This window comes from Sciurus vulgaris, assembly GCF_902686455.1.
Source record: "Sciurus vulgaris genome assembly, chromosome: 10".
Classification (NCBI taxonomy): domain Eukaryota; kingdom Metazoa; phylum Chordata; class Mammalia; order Rodentia; family Sciuridae; genus Sciurus; species Sciurus vulgaris.
Window position 1 is genome coordinate 112,833,464 of NC_136470.1, and position 21,004 is coordinate 112,854,467.

The 21,004-nt window shown below is 33.0% G+C and overlaps 1 protein-coding gene across 2 annotated transcripts in view; it reads left to right on the forward strand.

The window, feature by feature from the left end:
• KPNA4 (karyopherin subunit alpha 4) overlaps positions 1 to 20,716 on the forward strand; it is a 66,287-nt gene extending 45,571 nt beyond the window's left edge. For both annotated transcript variants that reach the window (XM_079155552.1, XM_079155551.1), the window contains 7 exons: positions 3,094 to 3,225; positions 6,681 to 6,809; positions 8,326 to 8,430; positions 12,637 to 12,708; positions 14,396 to 14,558; positions 16,893 to 16,987; positions 18,672 to 20,716. In XM_079155552.1, coding sequence (XP_079011678.1) covers positions 3,094 to 3,225; positions 6,681 to 6,809; positions 8,326 to 8,430; positions 12,637 to 12,708; positions 14,396 to 14,558; positions 16,893 to 16,987; positions 18,672 to 18,770 — 795 coding nt within the window. In that variant the 3' untranslated portion in view covers positions 18,771 to 20,716. The remainder of the gene's footprint in view (positions 1 to 3,093; positions 3,226 to 6,680; positions 6,810 to 8,325; positions 8,431 to 12,636; positions 12,709 to 14,395; positions 14,559 to 16,892; positions 16,988 to 18,671) is intronic.
• Positions 20,717 to 21,004: the final 288 nt, after the last annotated feature.

Below are 21,004 nucleotides of genomic sequence, written 5' to 3' on the forward strand. Positions count from 1 at the left end.
TTTGAGAGATAAACATTGGTGCTTATATGCATGAATTTTTTTTTTTTTTTTTTTTTTTTTTTTTTGGTACCAGGGATTGAACCCAGGGGTACTTAACCACTGAACCACATCCCTAGCACCTCTCTCCCTGTACCCCCACTTTTTAAATTTTTTTTTTATTTTGAGATTGGGTCTTGCTAAATTGCTTAGCCTCACTAAGTTGTTGAAGCTGGCTTTGAACTTGAGGTTCTCCTGCCTCAGTCTCCTGAGTCACTGAAATTACAGGAGTGCACCACTGTACTTGGCTTATATGCATGAATTTGTATTCATATATACACACCAAACTATGAAAATCATTTGCTCTTTAATTCTGTGTTTACTTTGTTTCTCCAGTTAGCTTTAGTTAGTGTAGAGAGAACTGTTGATTGTCCAAACAACAAGGGGAAAAAAGACAGTACAAGCAAGATTTTAACATTACAAAGATATCTTGCTTATCCTTATTAACACAAGTAACAAAGGAAAAAAACAATGCAGGGAATACAAATGTAGTGGAAAAATGCTGTGACTGCTTTTAAGAGCCAGCCTAGCCTTTGGTGTTAAACTAAGAACATGTGCTAGGGATGTAATTCTGTGGTAGCTTCACTCCCCAGCAAAACACACACACACACACACACACACACACACATACACACACACTGTAATGGGTAAGGAAAGCACATGAGGTAAATATATAGCAACAATCAAGAATTTAAAAAAAAAATTTTTTTTTAGTTGTAGGTGGACATAATACCTCCAATTTATTTATTCATTTTTATGTGGTGCTGAGGTGAACTCAGTGCCTCATGCATGCTGGGCAAGCGCTCAGCCACTGATCTACAACCCCAATGCCATAATCAGGAATTCTTTAAAAATAGTTTGGGAGCCTGGCACAGTGATGCATGCTTATAATCCCAGTGAAATGGGAGGCTGAGACAGGAGGATCATAAGTTTGAGAACTTATCAAAACCCTGTCTCAAAATAAAAAGAACTGAGGGTGTAGTTCAGTGGTAAAGTAAGTGCCCCTGGGTTCGATCTCAAATGCCATCACAAAAAAAAGTTCAGCAGCTGGGTTCAGTGGTGTAAGTCTGTAGTTTTAGTCACTAGGCAAACTAGGGTAGGAGGATCACTAGAATCCTGGAGTTTGAGGCCTGCCTGGGCAACATAGCAAGACCCTCTCTCACAAAAAGAAAAAGATAAACATTTGGTGTGGTGACCAGTGTTTAAGCTGCTGCTCAGTTTCTAGGGATATACTTCTCTAAAGCACATAAAAAGCAAATTTAAGATACAGTTATACTATGTCAAGCAGTGACATAATTTACAAAATTCATTAGGTAAATATGATGTCTGCTCTAAAGTTTGGTTGTTTGTTTTTTAAGCTCCAGATAGTCTGTGATTTTAAAAAATATATACAAGCAATTTTTGGTTTTGACTCCTTATAGCAAATATTTTCGGTAAACTTACAAATTTCAGTATTTTGTTTTTGAAAGATTTACAAGGAAGATTAGTCTCCAAATTTATATCTTTACTGGAAAACCAGACATTTTGCTTGACTATTTAGCAGTAAATTATGTTCTTTCTACCTTTTCACTCCAGGCTAGATGAGGTTATAATTACGTTTTTCTTGTTTTTGATGTATCTTGAGGAATTTGTTTGCATTGTTCTTCTTATAACGTGGTGTACTAAATATTGTTTACTAAAAATCTTAGATAAATTCTAACAGTAAATTCTTAATTTATGCCATCACAGTTAAAAAAGTAAAAATGAAAACTGCTTTCACAGTGAAATTACACTGTAATTAAAATTAGAGAACTTACTGTAGAATATAAACTTTAATACAAAAAGTATGTTAGAGATCTAGTTTGATTTGGGTTGTAAATTGGATCTGAGCACATCATTGACATGTTTATTTAGCATTGGACCTTTAAATAGGGAAGGGTGCCAAGTTTTTATGGGCAGTCATGAGCAAGTAACTTGAAATTTTTTTCCTGTGTCAACAAATTTTCTAATTTATTATGTCTTTAGGTCTAACTGCAGATTATCTAATCTGTTGACACTCTAGGAAAAGAAATAGTTACATTTGCAAACTGAACTGTAGTTGTTTTACATATATTGCTATCAGTATGTTTGTGTGAATTATTTTTATGAATGTCTTCTTTTACATTAAAACACACCCTTAAGAGTTTTCTTGAGTTTCTGAAGGAGTAATGCCAAAGTGCTATTGTCTTCTTTTAGGGGTTCCTTGATTGTCTCAAAGTATAACATTTGTTTGTAATTTTAAAGGTTTTAAACTTCTGGCTTATCCTTTGATACAGTGTTCATATTCAAGAAAGGTTTTGGAAGTAAAGTTCCAGGCACAGTTATTATTCCTGTTTTGTTTTGTTTTGATCAATAATTCTGTTTGTATGCAGTAAATAGTTGTGATATTGCCCTTTGACCACAACTTCTAATTGGGACTTAATGTCCAAAGAAAGATCAAACGTGACCATGACCTGCTGCACTTAAGAATATATTTGCTAAAAAATTGTACGCCATTTTTTTTTTTTTATAGCAACTGCTGTAAAGGTTATTTTTTCTTTAATGTTTTGATCTACAGCTTTGGAGTCTTCTATTCAGTTTTATAAGGCAATGTAAACTAGTTGGAGAAGATTAAACTACTATAAACTAATAGCACTATAAACTAATACTAATATTGTCTTTAGGCATAACTGCATGGTGTATCCATATAGTATGTGCATGTTGGATACCTATAGTATTTCTGAATATACACATAAGCCACAATATTTGTAGGCCTATTATCCCTTAGTCTGAGCATTTGAGGAAGTGACTTTTTCTCCTATTTCATGTGCTATGTAGTACATATATAGCTTGGTGAATTAAGAATAGATATCGGTGTGGACTTGGAACAGTAATTAACCTATACATCTGAATATGGCTAAATGATACACAATAAAGATTCCAATGAATTTTAGGTAAGAGAAGGGAAAAAAATAGTAGGACAATCTTAGTAGTTTGGTTAAAAATTACTCCATTCAGAAAATACTCAAAGACTGTTGGAATTTTTATTTTACTTATTAGATATTGGTAGATACGGTCTGGGCCCTCTCTTACCTTACTGATGCTGGCAATGAACAGATACAGATGGTAATAGACTCTGGAATAGTTCCTCATTTGGTTCCTCTGCTCAGCCACCAGGAAGTTAAAGTTCAGGTAAGTTTGTTCTTGATAAAATCATGTTTTCTTACCACTAGTTGTTTTAATCATGACATTCAAAGATAGACAATGTATGTTCTTAGAACAACATGTCTGTGATGGAATTAGTGTTATTTTATCCCTGTTTTACAGATGGAGAAAATGAGGTAAGAGTAGAGCAGTTCAATAAGAATCTTCCTTTTTCTGCCTAGATAGATAGATAGATAGATAAATAAATAAATAAATACAGGGATTACTGATTTCTAATGTAGACCAGCATAATTCATTTTACAACTTGGGTGCCATCTGAAACAAATATTCACCCTTTTAATTTTTCTACTATTCTTCCACTCTTCTCCCTATCCCCAACTATCTCCTTTATACTCAACTGATAAGTCTAGTTAATTAACACTTAGCTTTACTGGTACTGAGATAAAGGCTTTGTACTAAAAAGTGTCGCTTAGGTGCTTCCTAAATTATTTCTTCTCAATGATTTAAATTTCTATAATTTTTAAAATTCTTTTATTATCTTTAAATCCTTCCACATATTTACCACAAAAAACTTGCATCTAAAACAATCCAAAAGAAATGAAAATTTCACACAGATACTGTGTGATGATTGAAATACTAATTGTCAAATAACAGTGGTAAAAGGAGAAGCAGCAAGCTCTCTCTGCCTTTCTAATATAAATAGTATGTTTTAATCTAATAATGATATAGAGTCTACAAAGTACAGTAGTTAGCATAAGGAAAACTGTTAGCCAGAGTCCCTGTTTCTCAGTCTAGGCTGATCATGAAAAGTAACTGTGGAGCTTAAAGAAAAACATCTTAATTTTCCTTCCTCAATCCCTACAGATTGTTACACCATGATGTTTCCTATAAATGAGCTTTAAGAAACTCTTCAGGTGATACTGATGTATAGTCAGATTTGAGAAATAGTGCTTAAATATTTTTTTAAATTTATTTTTATTGTAAACAAATGGGATACATCTTGTTTCTCTGTACATGAAGTAGAGGCTTACTGTTTGTGTAATCATATATTTACATAGGGTAATAGTTTTTGGTTCATTCTGTTATTTTTTCCTTCCCCCCCCACCCCTTTTCCCTTTATATAGTTCCTCCTTCCTCCATTCTTGCCCCCCTTCCACCCCCCCCCATTATGTGTCATCAGTGCTTAAATATTTTATGACTTGGAATTTCCCTTTAGCCAGTGCTCAAAGAAATTTGATATTCTATATTTTTACCTGATAACAGATTTTCTTCAACTTTTCAACTTTCATGCCGTAATTTGGTAAAATAAAATAGTCTGAATCTCCATGTAGGTTTACTCCCCCAAAATTATTTGGATAAATATTAATTCCAGATATCATTTCATCCAGTCTACGACACTAAAAATTGACTGTTTTTAACATAGCCACAGTATTATTAATGCATTTTATAAATCTTAATGGTAAATATCCAGTGTCTAAACTTTACTTGATACTTCATTTTTCCAGTTTTTGAGCTAGTCAGTATTTAAAGTATACACATTATAATGTCTTTTAAAGGTTTCTCTTACTTCACAACTTTCTTTTTTCTTTTCCTATTTAAATTATTAGAGAAGCTGGGTTACTATAAAACATTGTTGAAAAAATTAAAGAAAACCTAAACAAATGAAAAGACATCTCATATTTATGGATCAGAGACAATATTTTTAGGATGACAGTGCTTCCCAAGTACAGATTAAATGAAATTTTTATTAAGATTGCAGGTGTCTTTTTTCATAGAAATTTACATGCTGACCTTAAAATCCTTCTAGAAACACCAGGGACCCCGAAATACAATCTTGGAAACAATTTGGAAAATGGGGAAACAATCTTGGAAAATGGGGAGGGGGAAAGTCTGAGAACATTTTCAAAATTTACTATAAAACTACAGTAAACAAGGCTTTATGACAGAAGGACAGACACATACAAATCAGTGAAATAAAATTAACTATCTACTGGCTATCTGTATATAAAAGTTGAACCTCATACCATATATAAAAATTAATTCTCAATGGAGCAAATACCTAAATATAAGAACTAAAAGTAGTATAAACCTCTTAGCAAAAAGCATAGACATGAACCTTCATAATCTTGTATTGGGTGGTAGCTTCTAAAATATGACATCATAAGCACAAAAGAACCAAAGGTGGAAAAATTGGTAATTGAACTTCACCAAAATTAATTGTGCTTTTAGGGATATCATCAAGAAATGAAAAGACAGCCTTCAGAATAGGAGAGAATATTTGTGACTTTCCAAAAAGGAACTTATATCCAAAACATGTAAAGAACTTTTAAAATTTAAAATTAGACCTTCCACTTTTAAAATGGGCAAATGATTTGAATCGATACTTCTCCAGAGAAGATATGTAAATGGTCAATAAGCTCATAAAAAAATACTCAAAATAATTAATCATTAAAGAAGTGTAAAATAAAATCACAGTGAGATCCTGCCCAGAATGGCTATAATTAAAGACAATTACAAATATTGGCAAGGATGAGGAGAAATTAGAATCTTTATACACTGGTGGTCAAAATGTAAAACGATGGACTTGCTTTGGAATATAATATCTCAAAAAGTTAAACAATGAGCCAGTAATTCTATTCCTCTATATATACCCAAGAGAAGTGGAAACACATATCCATGGAAAAACTATTTACAGATATTATAACAGCATTATTCATAATAGCCAAAAAGTAGAAACAATCCAATGTTCATTGCCTAATGAATGGTTAAATAAAACATAATTTCATCGTATTGTGGAATATCATTGCCATAAAAAAGAATGAAGTACTGATGCATGCCATAACATGAACTTCATTATGTTTATATCAAATGTCCACATTCATAGAGCAAGGCAGTGGTTGCCAGGACCCTGGGATTCAGGGTATGGATATACATGTTCTTTTTGGAATGATGAAAGTGTTATCGAGTTGGATACTGATAATTGTGGTGCAGCTTCGAATATGCTAATGAATACTGAATTTTACACTCTGAAAGGGTAGATTTTATGTTAAATATATCTCAGTTTTTACAAAAAAAAACTTGTCATTTGTCTTTTTGAAGGAAAAATTAGAGGGAACAAAGAACATTAATAGAAAATAACAATGTAAATATAGAAGAGTAATTAATTCAGATTCATAATTAAACCTCATGTCAATCAGGTTCCTGCTTTTAATATAAAACAAACTTCAAGTACTATCTTGTTTTCCTTATGACAGTAATTACTATCTTAAGATTATATTGACTTTCTTCTCTCATGATAATTTAAGCTACACAGAAGTTGGAACTTGTATCCTTTTTATTAACTGTAAGTGCTCAAAAAATAATAGGTTAATTGGTATGAAAGAATGCATGAATGAGTGCATTTCTTTCGTAAGCTGCCTAACATATCTTTTAATCAGGTGTACTTCACATAAATCAACATCTCATATCTTTTTACATTTCAGACTGCTGCACTTAGAGCAGTGGGCAACATTGTTACTGGAACTGATGAACAAACACAAGTAGTTTTGAACTGTGATGCCCTTTCACACTTCCCAGCACTCCTGACACATCCCAAAGAGAAAATTAATAAAGTAAGTATTTTTAAGTAGTATTAAATTAATAGCACACAAACTGGTAATTTTCATTTATACTATTACGGTCCCAGAAGTATCTGTAATGTTGATTATTAATTGGCAAGAAAGTATTTCACTTAGAAACACAAATTAGTATTTTTACACATATAAAACAAACTGTTGCAAAGTATTTTTGTTTTCTTTTTTTCGTTCTCCTTTTCTTCTTCAATACTGAGGGTTGAACCCAGGCCCTCACATATGCTAATAAGCATGTGCAACCCTGAGCTACACCCATATTTTTCGTTGGTTTTTTGTTTGTTTTGTTTTGTGTTTTGGCTCTTTTGGAAATGATGAAATGGAGATATTTGGGTGTCGAATGTTGCATGACTGAAATTTTTTAATTCATTAAGTAATTCTAGATTAGTATTTTATGAGTAATTTTGTGTGTGTGTGTGTGTGTGTGTGTGTGTTTGTGTGCGCGCGCACGCGCGCGCAAGTGGCTATGGAAAGGGGGCACTGAATGGTGATGCTGATATTGGAGTGCATCTGAGGCTGTTGTACAAATAACATGGGTATTGATTTACAACATTGCCAATGATTATAACCCCAAAGCAGCTCACCTAACTAGCCCATCACCCTAAAATCTCTAACAGGTTCATTAAACATGGTCCTGTGATCTGATCCAAAAGAGCCTATTGTACACTTGTCAGTGCTAATATTTTTTAGAGTAAAACTGTTTTTAACAGTTTGTAGGAATAAAGAAAATGTTTCCCTTAAAAAATAGGTAAATTTAATAAAATTAAGTTAGGTAAATTCTGATATTATCCTACACAGCATATAGGTAGATAATTTCTTATTTCACGCTAATATGACTTTAGTAATGCATTTGTTATCTTTGAAATTTTAAAACACTAGGGATGATCATCATGTTGACAAAAATATAGCATCATTGTAATATAAAAGGTAACATTATAAGATCATTAAGGTACACCAATAAAGTAGTCAAGCATCTGGGTCCACTTTAGCTTTTGAGAGAAATGGTGCAAATGAATGAGTATTATAAATACATATACTAAAACAGCCCACTATTTTATTTCTGATGTCTCCATTGTCATGAATAATTGATATTTTCCTTCTTTGGTTAGGACTCTAAGGGTAGAATAGACAAAAAGCTTATTACATGAGAGAAGGCTATTGAATGTCATTTACAACAGTTTTAATATTTGAATTTGTATTACAGCTTACTGGGTTTTCAGTATTTATCCAACCAGGCTTCTTTGGAGTCATACTCTTTGGGAACGTTATCATTGAGAATTCTTTAGAAGGGTTAGTTCATTGTTATTTGGATTAGGGGCCATTACCAATTTGGTCAAAGAACATATAGAAAGGGGGGAAGTTTTTAAATTCCTAAGATTTTTATTATGGAACGTATTCATAATAAAATCATTTGGACACTGTGCAAATGCTTTTTTTCTTAGTTCAGATACAGATTTTATGTTTTAATGAGAAACATTGAAAGGATCTTCTTCTGCAGGAAGCAGTGTGGTTCCTCTCTAACATCACTGCAGGAAATCAACAGCAGGTGCAGGCAGTAATTGATGCCAATCTTGTACCAATGATAATACACCTTTTGGATAAGGTAAGAAGATTATATTGTCTGTATTTAAATAAAAGGGGAAAGGTATTTAAATGTAAATATGTATATTTTGTGGTGCTGGGTATCACACTGGAGCCTCAAATATACCAGGCAGGTGCTCTTCCACTAAGACGTGTCCCCAGCACCTGAATATTTACTTTTTTGTTTGTTTGTTTATTTAATTAGATCCTATAAGTGACAAAAATATTACAGTAAAATAATGTTTGACTGGGCATGGTGGTGCATACCTATAATCCCAGCAGTTTGGGAGGTTGAGACAGGAAGATCGAGATTTCAGAGCCAGCCTCAGCAAAAGCAAGGTGCTAAGCAACTCGGTGAGACCCTGTCTCTAAATTTAAAAATACAACTAGGGATGTGGCTCAGTGATTGAGTGCCTCTGAGTTCAATTCCTGGTACCAAAAAAAAAATAAATAAAAAATAAAAATAAAAAAATTAGTGTTAATATTAAAACTTTTGAATCCAGCAGTTTTTCTACATAAGATTCATTCCTTCTTGGAAACTCCTGACCCTTTTATATTATTTTTACCAAAAAGGGTATAAAATAAATTGCCCAGAATCAAATAGCAAGTAAATATGATATTGTGTGTTATATCATCTCATGCTCATATTAATATTTGGGGAAAACAGAATTTACAATTATAGAAACACAGCATGAGAGTTTTTTCTGAACACTAAACAGTGTTAATTCTATAATTAAAATAAATATGCATCTGTATGTGTTTTCTGTTCCTCCATATTTCCTGTAAATTGGTAGATGAAGTTCAGTGTTAATAGGCAAGAATACTTCAAGCATTACTCCATACTTCCTGATGATTCACATCAGGAGATATATACTATCTGTTTTATCCTACATCTAATGAAATTAAGATGAGTGTCCTCGTGTAATTAGTCTTTTTCCTAATGTTTTTCAGGTAGTTATTGATCATCATTGCCTGGATCCCCTATTTTACTAGGAGTTCCAAAATGGTGGCTTTCTAATCTTGTCAAAGAATAATAATTACTCAGTAGTAAAGAGCTTTTATTACATATTGCTTACTCCAAAATATATTCCATATAGGAAAGTCAAGATCAATGCTTGATTATTTCTCCTATCAGTTGTTTTTTACACTCTACGACATGGTTCCCTAAAACCTCAAAAGAGACCAGAGTGAAAATTTTACTATCATTAGGAAATTGAGTTCTTATTGTGTTATTTTGTAAGTTTTAGTCCTTTTAAGATGTTACTCCTTTTTTTTTTTTAAATATTTTTAGTTGTAGGTGGACACAATGCCTTTTATTTTTTATTTATTTATTGTTTATTTTTATGTGCTGCTCAGGATCGAACCCAGTGCCCTATGTGTTCTAGGCGAGCATTCTACCACTGAGCCACAACCCCAGCCTAGATGTTACTTCTTTTGACACCCAAGTTGTCCCTGGCCATTTGGAATTTCTTAATGACCTGTGTCTTAAATATTTTCTGTCTTTTAAATATAACATGATTCCTAGGCTTATCTTAGTATTTTCTGACCTGCATCTACAATAAACTACTCCTCCGGGATGCCTTGATTCTGCAGATATAAAGATGAGCATTGTTACAAGGTTGTCATTCTTTGTCAGACTCAGTAAACAAAATAAGTGATAGGTATTTTTGTAGAATGTGACAGATGAGTTCATGAGCATGAGAATTTTTTTTAGCAAGTTAGTTATTCATTGATTGATGAGTGTATTATACTTATACATATTAGTAGGATTCATTGTGACATACTCCTACATGCATATGATATAATTTGGTTAGTATCATTTCCTAGTACTTCTCCTTTCCCTTACCTTCTCCTTCTCTCTGATACTCTTCCTGTACTTACTCAGTTGGTCTCTGTTCCATTATGAACTTGAGAATTCATTTTGGGGAGTGAGGCCTGAGGATTGAACACAGGGGTGCTTCACCATTGATCCACATCCCCAGCCTGTTTAATTTTTTAAATTTGAGATAATCTTGCTAAGTTGTTTAGTCTTTTTAAATGGCTGAGGCTGACTGTGAACTTAGAATCCTTCTATCTCAGCCCACCAACTCACTGGAATTATAGTCATGTGCCACTATGCCCATCTAAACATGAGAATTCTGAAGAAATGAATCACAAAAGGAAGCTATCTATAAGATAGTTATAATTTTATCTTCTATATATAGTATAATAATTTCATACATTATTTTGAGGTACATCATTAATGGCACATATCTTAGGGATTAAAAAATGATTTTCAGCCTAAAGAAGAGATACAAATATAAATATATAAAATTTATTTATAGTATCAAAATATCAAGTTCACGTTGCCACAAACAACATGACTACTGAGGGTTCACTATTGAATGTACTTTTAAAAGATGTATATCATTAACAGAATACTTAATGTGTACTTTTCTGTGTGGTTAAGCCACCAACTTGATACACAGATTGTTTGTTTTTTATTTTTAGTAGGGGTGTTACCTTGGTTTTTTATTTCTCCTTAAAATATGTGCCTTTTTTTCAAGGCACATATTCAGAGGTCTGATTTCCATTTCTGCCCTCCCTCCCTCCTTCCTTTAGATAATCATTGTATTCATTTTGGTTTATCCTTCCATTGTTTCTTTTTAAAATATAAGCAAATGGGTATGTATATGCTTATTTCCACCCTTACACAGAAAATAACATACTATATATTCTCAGGTTACTTGTGTGTTTGTGTGTAGGCACATAGATAAATATGTGGACAAATATGTACACACACACACACACTTGAGATCACTTCCATGACATTATAAAGAGAGCTTCTTTGTTCCCTGTTTTTTTCCTTGTTCTCCTTATATCTATGTAGTACGATACATAGTAAGTACATTATATGAATGCACGATCAGTTATTGATGTCCTTTGAGATATTTCTAGTGTTTTGCTGTTGAAAACAGTGGTGCTTTCAAAACTAGCTTGTAAAGGTTTTTTGTTCTGTTTTGTTTTTACCTTTTTCCCAGGTTGTATTTAGGATTACTGGAAGTATAGATAAACATATATGTAAATTTTGCTAGAGTGCCAATTTCCCCTCTACTAGGATGATGCCCTTTTGTTCTCCTACCAACTTCACTGACAAATACTTGGATTTTCTCAACTTCAATTAGTATTGCTCATTTAGTAGATTGTAATTAGTCGTTTATGTCCCTATTGTAAAGATTTCAGTTGCTTTTACTTTTTGGCTATGCAATGCCCATATTTTCTTGGTAAATTCTAAAAGATGAGATTATAAAGATGTACATATCTTTATATAAATAACTTTAAAAGATACATATATGTATATACATTCAGAAATATATGTATATGTGTACCTTTTTAAGTTATTAAGATAGCCTCTTCAACAAATGGTGCTGGCAAAACTGGAAATCCATATGCAGTAAAATGAAATTAAACTCTTATCTCTCACTCTATACAAAACTCAACTCAGAATGGATCAAGGATCTAGAAACTAGGCCCAAGACGCTTCACCAAATAGAAGAATAAGTAGGCCCGAATCTCCATCACATTGGCTTAGGACCAGACTTCCTTAGAAAGACCCCCATAGCCCAAGAATTAAAAGCAAGAATGAATACATTGGATAGATTCAAACTAAAAAGCTTTTTCTCAGCACAGGAAACAATCAATAATGTGAAAAGAGAGCCTACAGAGTGGGAGAAAATCTTTTCCACACACCTCAGAGCACTCATGTCCAAAGTTTATAAAGAACTTGAAAAACTTTACACCCCAAATACAAAGAACCCAATCAATAAATGGGCTAAGGAACTGGGCACACTTCACAGAAGATATACAGGTGATCAACAAATATATGGAAAAGTGCTCATCATCTCTAGTAATTAGAGAAATGCAAATTAAAACCACCCTAAGATTTCATATATACATGTTTTTAAGTTATTTTAAAATATTTTTTCAATTTGTATTTACTGATTTTGATTTTATTTCATTTTATTATGATCTTTATTTAATCTGAGAGTCCCCAAAAAGAAAATTCCTTTGTTCAGGTAGATTGGGTGTTACAACTCTAATCTTAGTAAGTGAAAATTATATATGTGTGTAAAAAAGCTAGAAGGAAACCTGGGGAAATAAACACTTGAAAGATCATTCCCAAATACATTTTCTCTAGTTATGTTTATATTGCAAACAGTAGCCTTTTGCTTTGCTTTTGTTTTTTCAGGGGGATTTTGGCACTCAGAAAGAAGCTGCTTGGGCCATAAGTAACTTAACAATTAGTGGAAGAAAAGATCAAGTAAGTTGAACTTTTACTTATTTCTTAAAAGTGGTGTTAAAAAAAAAAAGCAGTACAATAGATTATATGATTTAGATATAAGTAAACCATAATTTAAAATAATGGCAGGGTAAATGTTCTGTGATTTTTGGGGGGAAGGGTATGTGGGGATGTTGCTGGATATTAAACCCAGGACCTTATATATATGCGCTAAGAATTTGCTCTACTGCTGAGCTGTATACTTCCAGTCCCTTTTCTGTGATTTTTTTTTTTTTTTTTTTTGTCATATAAAATATCACCCTTTGACCTTTTTTAGTCATATTTCATGGAAGAGGTGATTTTTTTTTTTTTTTTTCTTCCTGCCTGACCAGGAGCTAGGAATTGAACCCAGAGCCTTATATAGGCCAGGTAAATGCTCTACCACTGCTCCCAATTCCCAGGAACCTTGAAAGAATTTCTAATCTGAAATAAAATCAAGGAACCTAAAATTAGGGTTGTGTTGTTTTATTATTATTATTGTTATTGTTTTTTTAACAGTACTAAGAACTGATTTTTGGGGTGAATATGGCAGAAAGAAATTGTCTCACAGATTCACCTAACAAATGACCAATAGGAACAGAAATTTTAAAAATCATCAGGAACAACAAATTCCCCAGGAGCTAAGAATTAAACTTTACTAGATGGCTAGAACTAGGAACCTAGGAACAAGAAATTAATCTTTGCTAGATGGCTGGGACTAGGAACTAGGAAGAGGAACATGAGGTGCATAAGGTTTACAATTTAAAGAAGCACTTACTTTCAGGATTCTGCAAGTAGCAAAGCTTAATATTGTTTCGTATTGGAGAAGAACAATGAACAGTAGTATTAAAGGGCTCAGATCTATCACCTAGAAGATAAAAAGGGTGAATTTGGAGGTTAGTGACAATAGATTTGTGTGACAACTGTCACACAAAGCTGTGGACTGGTGGTAAGCAGTAGAATAAAAACAATTCATTGTAATAATAACACAACTAAAATTTAAATGATTGAACAATACTGTTAAGCCAGTAGAACAGTGAACTGAGAGGGGTAAATGTTACAGCAAAGAGCCAGTGGGTGCTGTCGAACATTGCATGTACCATTATAGTTTTTTAAAAAATCGTATTCAACCTCTTAACTGATTTTATACTTTCTTCCTTTTTTTTTTTTTTTTTTTTTTTTAATTTCCCTTTTTGTACTGGGGATTTAACCCAGGGGCATTTTACTACTGAGTCACATTCCCAGCCCGTTTTTTTTTTTTTTTTTTTTTTTTCCTTTGGGAGGGGTTTACTAAGTTGCTGAGGCTGGTCTTGAACTTGTGATCCTCCCGTCTCAGCCTCCCAAATTGCTGGGATTATAGGTGTGCAACACCGTGCCCAGCTTACTTTCTTACTTTTAAAGAAGAAATGATTTTCAAAGGAAGTACTCCTTATAGCAAAGAAATGTTTAATTACAAGCTGAGTAATTCCCTCATCTTCACTTCATTTTCTCCCCTAAAACAAAAACAAAAACAAAAACTTGCTACATTAAAAAGAAAGGAATGTCAGGTTAATAATGAAGTTTTAGTTAATGTGTTAGAGGTGAAGTGTGTCCATTCTCAAAATTGCAAAGTGAGAAGCATTCTGTCAAAACATCTGATATACAAATTTGTCCTACATTTTATTTTTTCATGGCCTTTTTTATTCTTCAGGTGGCCTACCTTATCCAACAAAATGTTATCCCACCTTTTTGCAACTTACTTACTGTAAAAGATGCACAGGTTGTGCAAGTAGTACTTGATGGATTAAGTAATATATTAAAAATGGCTGAAGATGAGGCAGAAACCATAGCCAATCTTATAGAAGAATGTGGAGGTAAGTTCTTTATAAGCTGTTATTCCACATTCTAATGTTCTTTTTGTGACTACCTTTATTTTCTGACTAATACACCACTTCTGTAGTTTTCTGCCTTAGATTAATCAAGTAACAGAATAAAGTAATAAAATACTATATTCTATATATACAATCCTGCTCAGCCTCTTGCATGTGCTTAGGTAACTGGATTGTTGCCTTATTTTGAACGGGTCCTGTGCTAAAGTACTGGAAAGACAGTGGTAAACAAAACACAGTCCTCACCCTCAGGCATGTAGTCTAGTTTTGAAGATAAATATGAACTGATTTAATGTGCTAATTACCCTAATAGAAATGTACAACAAAATGGGATACCTAATCCATCCTGGAAGAAGCAGGAAGTGACATCTGAGCTGGAGTTTGAGAGATGAATAAGGATTAATAAAGTAAAAAGGGATGAAAGGTGTTCCAGGCAGAGATAACACCATGAGCAAAGTCTGAGGTGAGAAATAGCATTCAGCACATTATAAGTAGTTCAGTGTTGCTGAATCACAAAGTATGGGGTAGAAACTGCCAAGAGATGAAGCTGGAGAAGTAGCCAGTAACCATACTCCTTTGAAGTCTTACAAGCTTGATAGCACAGTGGATACTTTATTCAGTAAGGCAGTAGTTACCAAATCTGGTTGTGTACCAAAACTGTGTAAACAAACACATTAGATTTCAACTCTCAGAGTTCATTTATAGACAGAATATGGGCATCCCAAATGTGGTCATGGAGCCAAAAATAAATGTTTCCAACCTGAATACTAATAAAAGCAAAGGTATTTCTGATAGAAGCTGAAAAGTGAATGAAAGGAGAGGTAACAAGAAGAATGGGAGGACACATATCCACTAAGTGGAGGAATCAACTAAGGAGACTTGAAAATTAATGTAATGAGAAATAAGCATATTTGAAGTTACTAAAATGACAAATGGAACAACCAAAAATAATGTATAACCATCCAGTTAGGAACAGGAAATGGGGAATGATGTTAGGAAGTAAGAATCAGTTAAATGAACAGTAGGTATAATATAATATATATAAAAATAAAAATACAGATTCTCAAATATTGCCTCCACTGGAGATATGAAACAGAAATCTGTATTTTATAAGCTTCCCAAAGGATTTTGCCATAGGGTATGACAGACCATTGGAGGAGTTTTCCTCGGGGATTGGTACTCTCAGATGAAACATAGATAGTTGAGGAATGGAGCGTTTGGATACAGAAGGCAGAGAGACCAATTAGGAAAGCCTATCATGTTCAGGCCACAGTAAATGAAGGCAGTAATAACAGAGACAAAGGGGAGATAACAGAATTTAAGAAATGGGTAAACAGGTTTTTGAAATTTGAGGAAAAGGAAGTCTTAGGAATTCTCCAATTTCAGTCTATTATTATCAACAAGTAAGAATTGTAGGATGAATAGTTTAAATGAGGAAGGAAAGTTAACAAACTGTTCTGGATAGTTTGAGATTTAGGAGCCTGTGAAATGTCCTTGAAGAATTTTGTAGGCATTTGAATTTTATGCTCTGAAAATAAGTGGAGCTACAGATTATTACAAGTCCTCCATCCACATGTACTACTAAATTTTTTAATGGTAGGATCACCAGAAGTAGAGTGTGTAGAGTGAGAAATGGGCCCAAGGTAACTTTGTCCTCTTAAGAAATAGATAGAGGAAGAACACATGTGAAGGAGCAATTTTACTTTTATTTCCTAGGTCTTGATATTATTGCTTCTATAAAAATAAAATAAGATTCAATTTGCCTATCAATAAGTTGAGAATATTTGTTCTCTTTAATGTTTCTGCCTATGATGTAATAAATTTTTTAATATTCGCAGGGAAAATCCCTTTTCCTCTGAAATACTGTGATTGATCTTGTTCTTTTTGCATAATGCTTAACAGCTATCTTATAGATCAAATTTATTAATTGCCAGTGTCTTCAGTTTCTTTTTAGTCCACTAGAAAAACTTGGCAGATGTTAGAAAGTTGGAATTCCACTTACTTTTTAACAAACAAAAGCAATTTTACATGTTATTGTTCTTTATAAACATTGGTTACATATTATTCTGCTTTATAAATAGATGTCCTGTTGTTTGCTTATGCATTTACACATAGATTGTTAATCTTTTTAAAATATATGTGCTTATCTTGATGTATTAAATCTTTTTACATTTAAGATGCACTTATAGATTACCAAAAATAATAGTCCAAATATTTCATGATACAAAAATTGGATTATGCATTCCAAGATTATTGTAACCTGTCACTATTTTTTTTAATATTACCATTATTTCACTTCATAAAATTTCTTGATTGCAGGACTGGAGAAAATTGAACAACTTCAAAATCATGAAAATGAAGACATCTACAAATTGGCCTATGAGATCATTGATCAGTTCTTCTCTTCAGATGATGTATTTAATAATTTTGTAGTTTTCTTAGTTTTATGTAGAAACATAAGTCTGAATGAAATAAGACTTATGAGTAAGCTAGAGGCAAATGCATGTATGTAATTTTTGCAAGTGAATTAAAATAGATATTTATGATATCGCTTGTTTTGTTAACAAATATTTCAGTATTTTTAAATTTCTTCAGGACTTACCAGGTCTAATAACACTGGTGAGTCATTAGTATATCCTCTATGATAACAATTAGTTAATCCACATTTGCATATGTTATCATTGATATTTTTATTTGGAGATTAAAACCAAATATGAAGATAATAGATAAAATGAAAATAATAAATCACAAAAAATGAGAATAATAGGCACTATACAGTGTAAGGTATGGTATACAAAAATGTCTTCAGACTGTAACCATATAGTAGTTGGAATTAAGAAATTATTTTTAGTATTGCCTCTATGAAAGAATAAATCTAAAATTAAAGCAGTTGCTCTTTAAAAAATTAGAATGGTTAAATATAGACAACAGAGGATTTATTTATTTATTTATTTATTTACTTATTTGCAAGGCTGAGAATCAAACCCAGTGCCTCTCACATGCTAAGCAAGTATTCTACCACTGAGCCATAACCCCAGCCCCTAACAGTGGATTTCTTGCATGATTTTTCAACTTTACAAATAAGTCTTTAAAAGAGGATAATGGGGGTTGGGGATGTAGCTAAGTGGTACAGCATTTGCCTAGCATGGGGGAGGCCATGAGTTCAATCCCCAGTACCACCATCTCCCCCCAAAAAAGGCTATTAATGTTTGAACATTAATCTGAGAATGTTGTAGAAAATTTGTAAAAACAAAAATTACATACGATTTACTTAGAGATGTCCACACTAAATCCTATTTAGATTAACGATGCCCAGTTATATCAGAAATAAAATCCAGGAAAAGCATACTCTTACAGGTAACTTTAATTATATATCTTAATAGTTGGAATTTTAGAAGTCCTAATTTGTAGTTAGGCGACTAATTTCATTAAGGTGTTAAGGCCTGTGGTTTCTAACACCTCAACATACAGTTCTTATTCTTTTACATTGTGAGAAAAATAATTCAAATGATGTACATAATTAGAAGCTACATCATAGGTTTGTAATTTTGTGGAATTTCAAATAAGAACATTTTGGTATAAAGCATATAAAATATTACTATTATTAGCAAGTTCTTGTTTACTGTTCTAAGGCCATATATTTCCAGTTTCTATTAAAAGATTAACTAGGGGCTAGGACTATAGGACTGTAACTCAGTGGTTGTACATGCTACATGTACAAGTCCCTGAGTTTAATTTCTAGCACCCAAAAGGGGTGGGTGTTGACCAATTATTACACTTACTTTCCAAAGTGGTGTCATTAACTAGTGAGCACCAGTGTACCCTCTTAGTTTGAGACCTGGGACTATCTCCAGTTTATTGCTATTACTTCATTTTTTTATAAGATTTACTTCTTGCATATTCTTTTAGTTTCTTCTCATTTTGGTGTCCCTGAAGAAAAAGACTTTTAATAAAGTGTTTCAACTTCCAAAGAATAGTAGTACATTGTTGGCATTCATCACCTAGCTCTCTTACACCTTTTTTAAGGGTAGTGAAACAATACTATAATGCTACTTGTGTATACTTTAAAACTAAAAATCACTTTCTTTTTTCCCCTAGATTGATGAAGATCCTAGCCTTGTTCCAGAGGCAATTCAAGGTGGAACATTTGGTTTCAATTCATCAGCCAATGTACCAACAGAAGGGTTCCAGTTTTAGAATGATGTTGTGGAAGTTAGGTACAATGCAGCACTCAGATATATATATATATATACATATATATAAAAAGGTTTGATCCATCAAGCTTGGCTCATGGGATCTGCTGCTGCATTAAATCGGGAAAGAAAATGTGAAGATTTCATTTGGAATCACAGGAAATGCCCAAATGAGGTCAAGATGGCGAGTGGGTGCGAGTGAGAATGAGTGGCAAAATGTAATGAAAACTTTACGTGGTTGCTTATTTAGGTTGTTCAAAGTATAAAGGGCTACAGGTCACAGATCTTCAATGCCTGAGAAGGAACATTGAATTACTCTCTATCAATTGAGGGGAAAGTGCAGTACTGTCTGTCATCTTCAAGCCTTGTAAGCATATAAGAGAATAGAGTGCCCATATAAGTTAAGGAAAATGAGCCCAGGCCTTGCTATAAAGCAGTGTGTGAATGGACAGTGTTGAATGAATATCTGGCTCAGAGGTAAAGAGCCGGTTCATCTTTCAAATCTAGGGCTCTTCACTCATGAAGCAGACTCCTAGTCCTAGAGTGACTGTGTACGAGAGTGTGGTTGTGGTGCTGTATGTGAACGCATGCAAGCTTGATTTGCCTTCAGGGGGCTGATAACAAACCTAGTAAATCATCAAAGTGAGATCACAAGTGTTAATGTACACTGGACATGAAAACAAAGACCGGTTTAGCAGCAGACATTGGTTTACTCTGCAGCCTGTGTTTTCTATTTCCCCTCTACCCTCTGCCCCAATATCCCCATCCCTGGTTTTTTTGTTTTGTTTTGTTTTGTTTTGTTTTGTTTCGTTTTGTTTTGTTTTTCCAGTTTTTATTTACTTTACCTAGTATGCCTTTTTTAGTTGCTTCTCAAGTCAGAAAACTTTTCAGGAGGGTTTCCCTGTGCATTTGCACCAGATGAATGTTTGATGCTATGAAAAGCTTTCCATATCATCAAAACTAATTTGTGTAGATTTTTGCATGTAAAAAAAAAAAATCATAAATTTCCCTCAAAATAGACTGTGTTGCAGTACACAAGTTGCCATAATAGTATAAAACAGTAATGTGCTTAAAAGGCCATTCTTTTCATTTTCAGAGATAACATAAAGACCTTTGCATGAGGTAAATCTACAGCATAGTTCATTTTTAGATTTTGTTGAGTCCTGTAAAGAAGAAGAAGAAAAAAGTTTCAGTTGTGATAGAATACCGTGCTGTGTTTAAATGTTACTTGTTTTCAAACATTGTTTTCTATGAAAATGATATGGAAACTTCTAAAATGGAATTTGGTGCATATGTACTGCTGAATAAAGACCGATGAAGAGGTTTGAGTAGATGTACAAATCAAGTAATGGTTTGAACACCTTTAATAATATGCCTAATCTGTTCAATTGTTTTAGAATCTTTTTATCTTAGATGTAGGCAGCCATGAACAATCTATTTTGAGCCACTTTAGGGAGAAAACTTTGTATTTTTAAAACTTGCATAAAAGTTATGCAAGTGGTTTTTATAAATTGGAATAATGCCTCAGTTTTGAGGTTATGCACACTAAATTAAATGTGACATAAATTAATTTGTACAAACAGAACTCTTTATAAGGTGGCTCATTGTAGGAAATCCTGTGCCTTCCCCTTTGAGCACAAGTGTTGCATGAACAACAGTTTGCTATAAGAAACATACCAGATTAGCCACCATTAGCATCTATATCTACTTTGTGTTTAAAAATCAACAGGTAATTCTGAAACACTGTAGAATGGATAAAAATTATTTTGTGATCATAACTCTTTGTTGAACTAGAGTATTTTTGCAGCATTCCTTGTCATCAGAAACATGGTTAAAAGTTTAAAACTAGAAGCAGCAGAAAACTAGCTTGTAAAATTTATCCAAGTAGAGTGCAGGCTAGGCTGTCTTGGGGAAATAAACATTAAAACTTAAAGCAATGTTTTACATGGGGTGTGTGCGTGGTGTGTGGATTTTTAAAAAAAAAAAAAAAATTAATGTTAAAGTGCGTAACTCAATGGCTCCTATTAGTTTCTTGTCTTTCTTCAGGTTTTTAACTAGAACCAACATAACAAGAAGTTTCATAAGCTATGTAATTTCAATCTGGACACTATCTATAATTATGCTTTTTTTTTTTTTTTTTTTTTTTAAGGTTTTAGCCTTCCTTCACTCTCCCAGACAAATAGACAACTTGAACTTTAAGTATTAACATAACTTCAACATAAGGCTACAAATTGCATA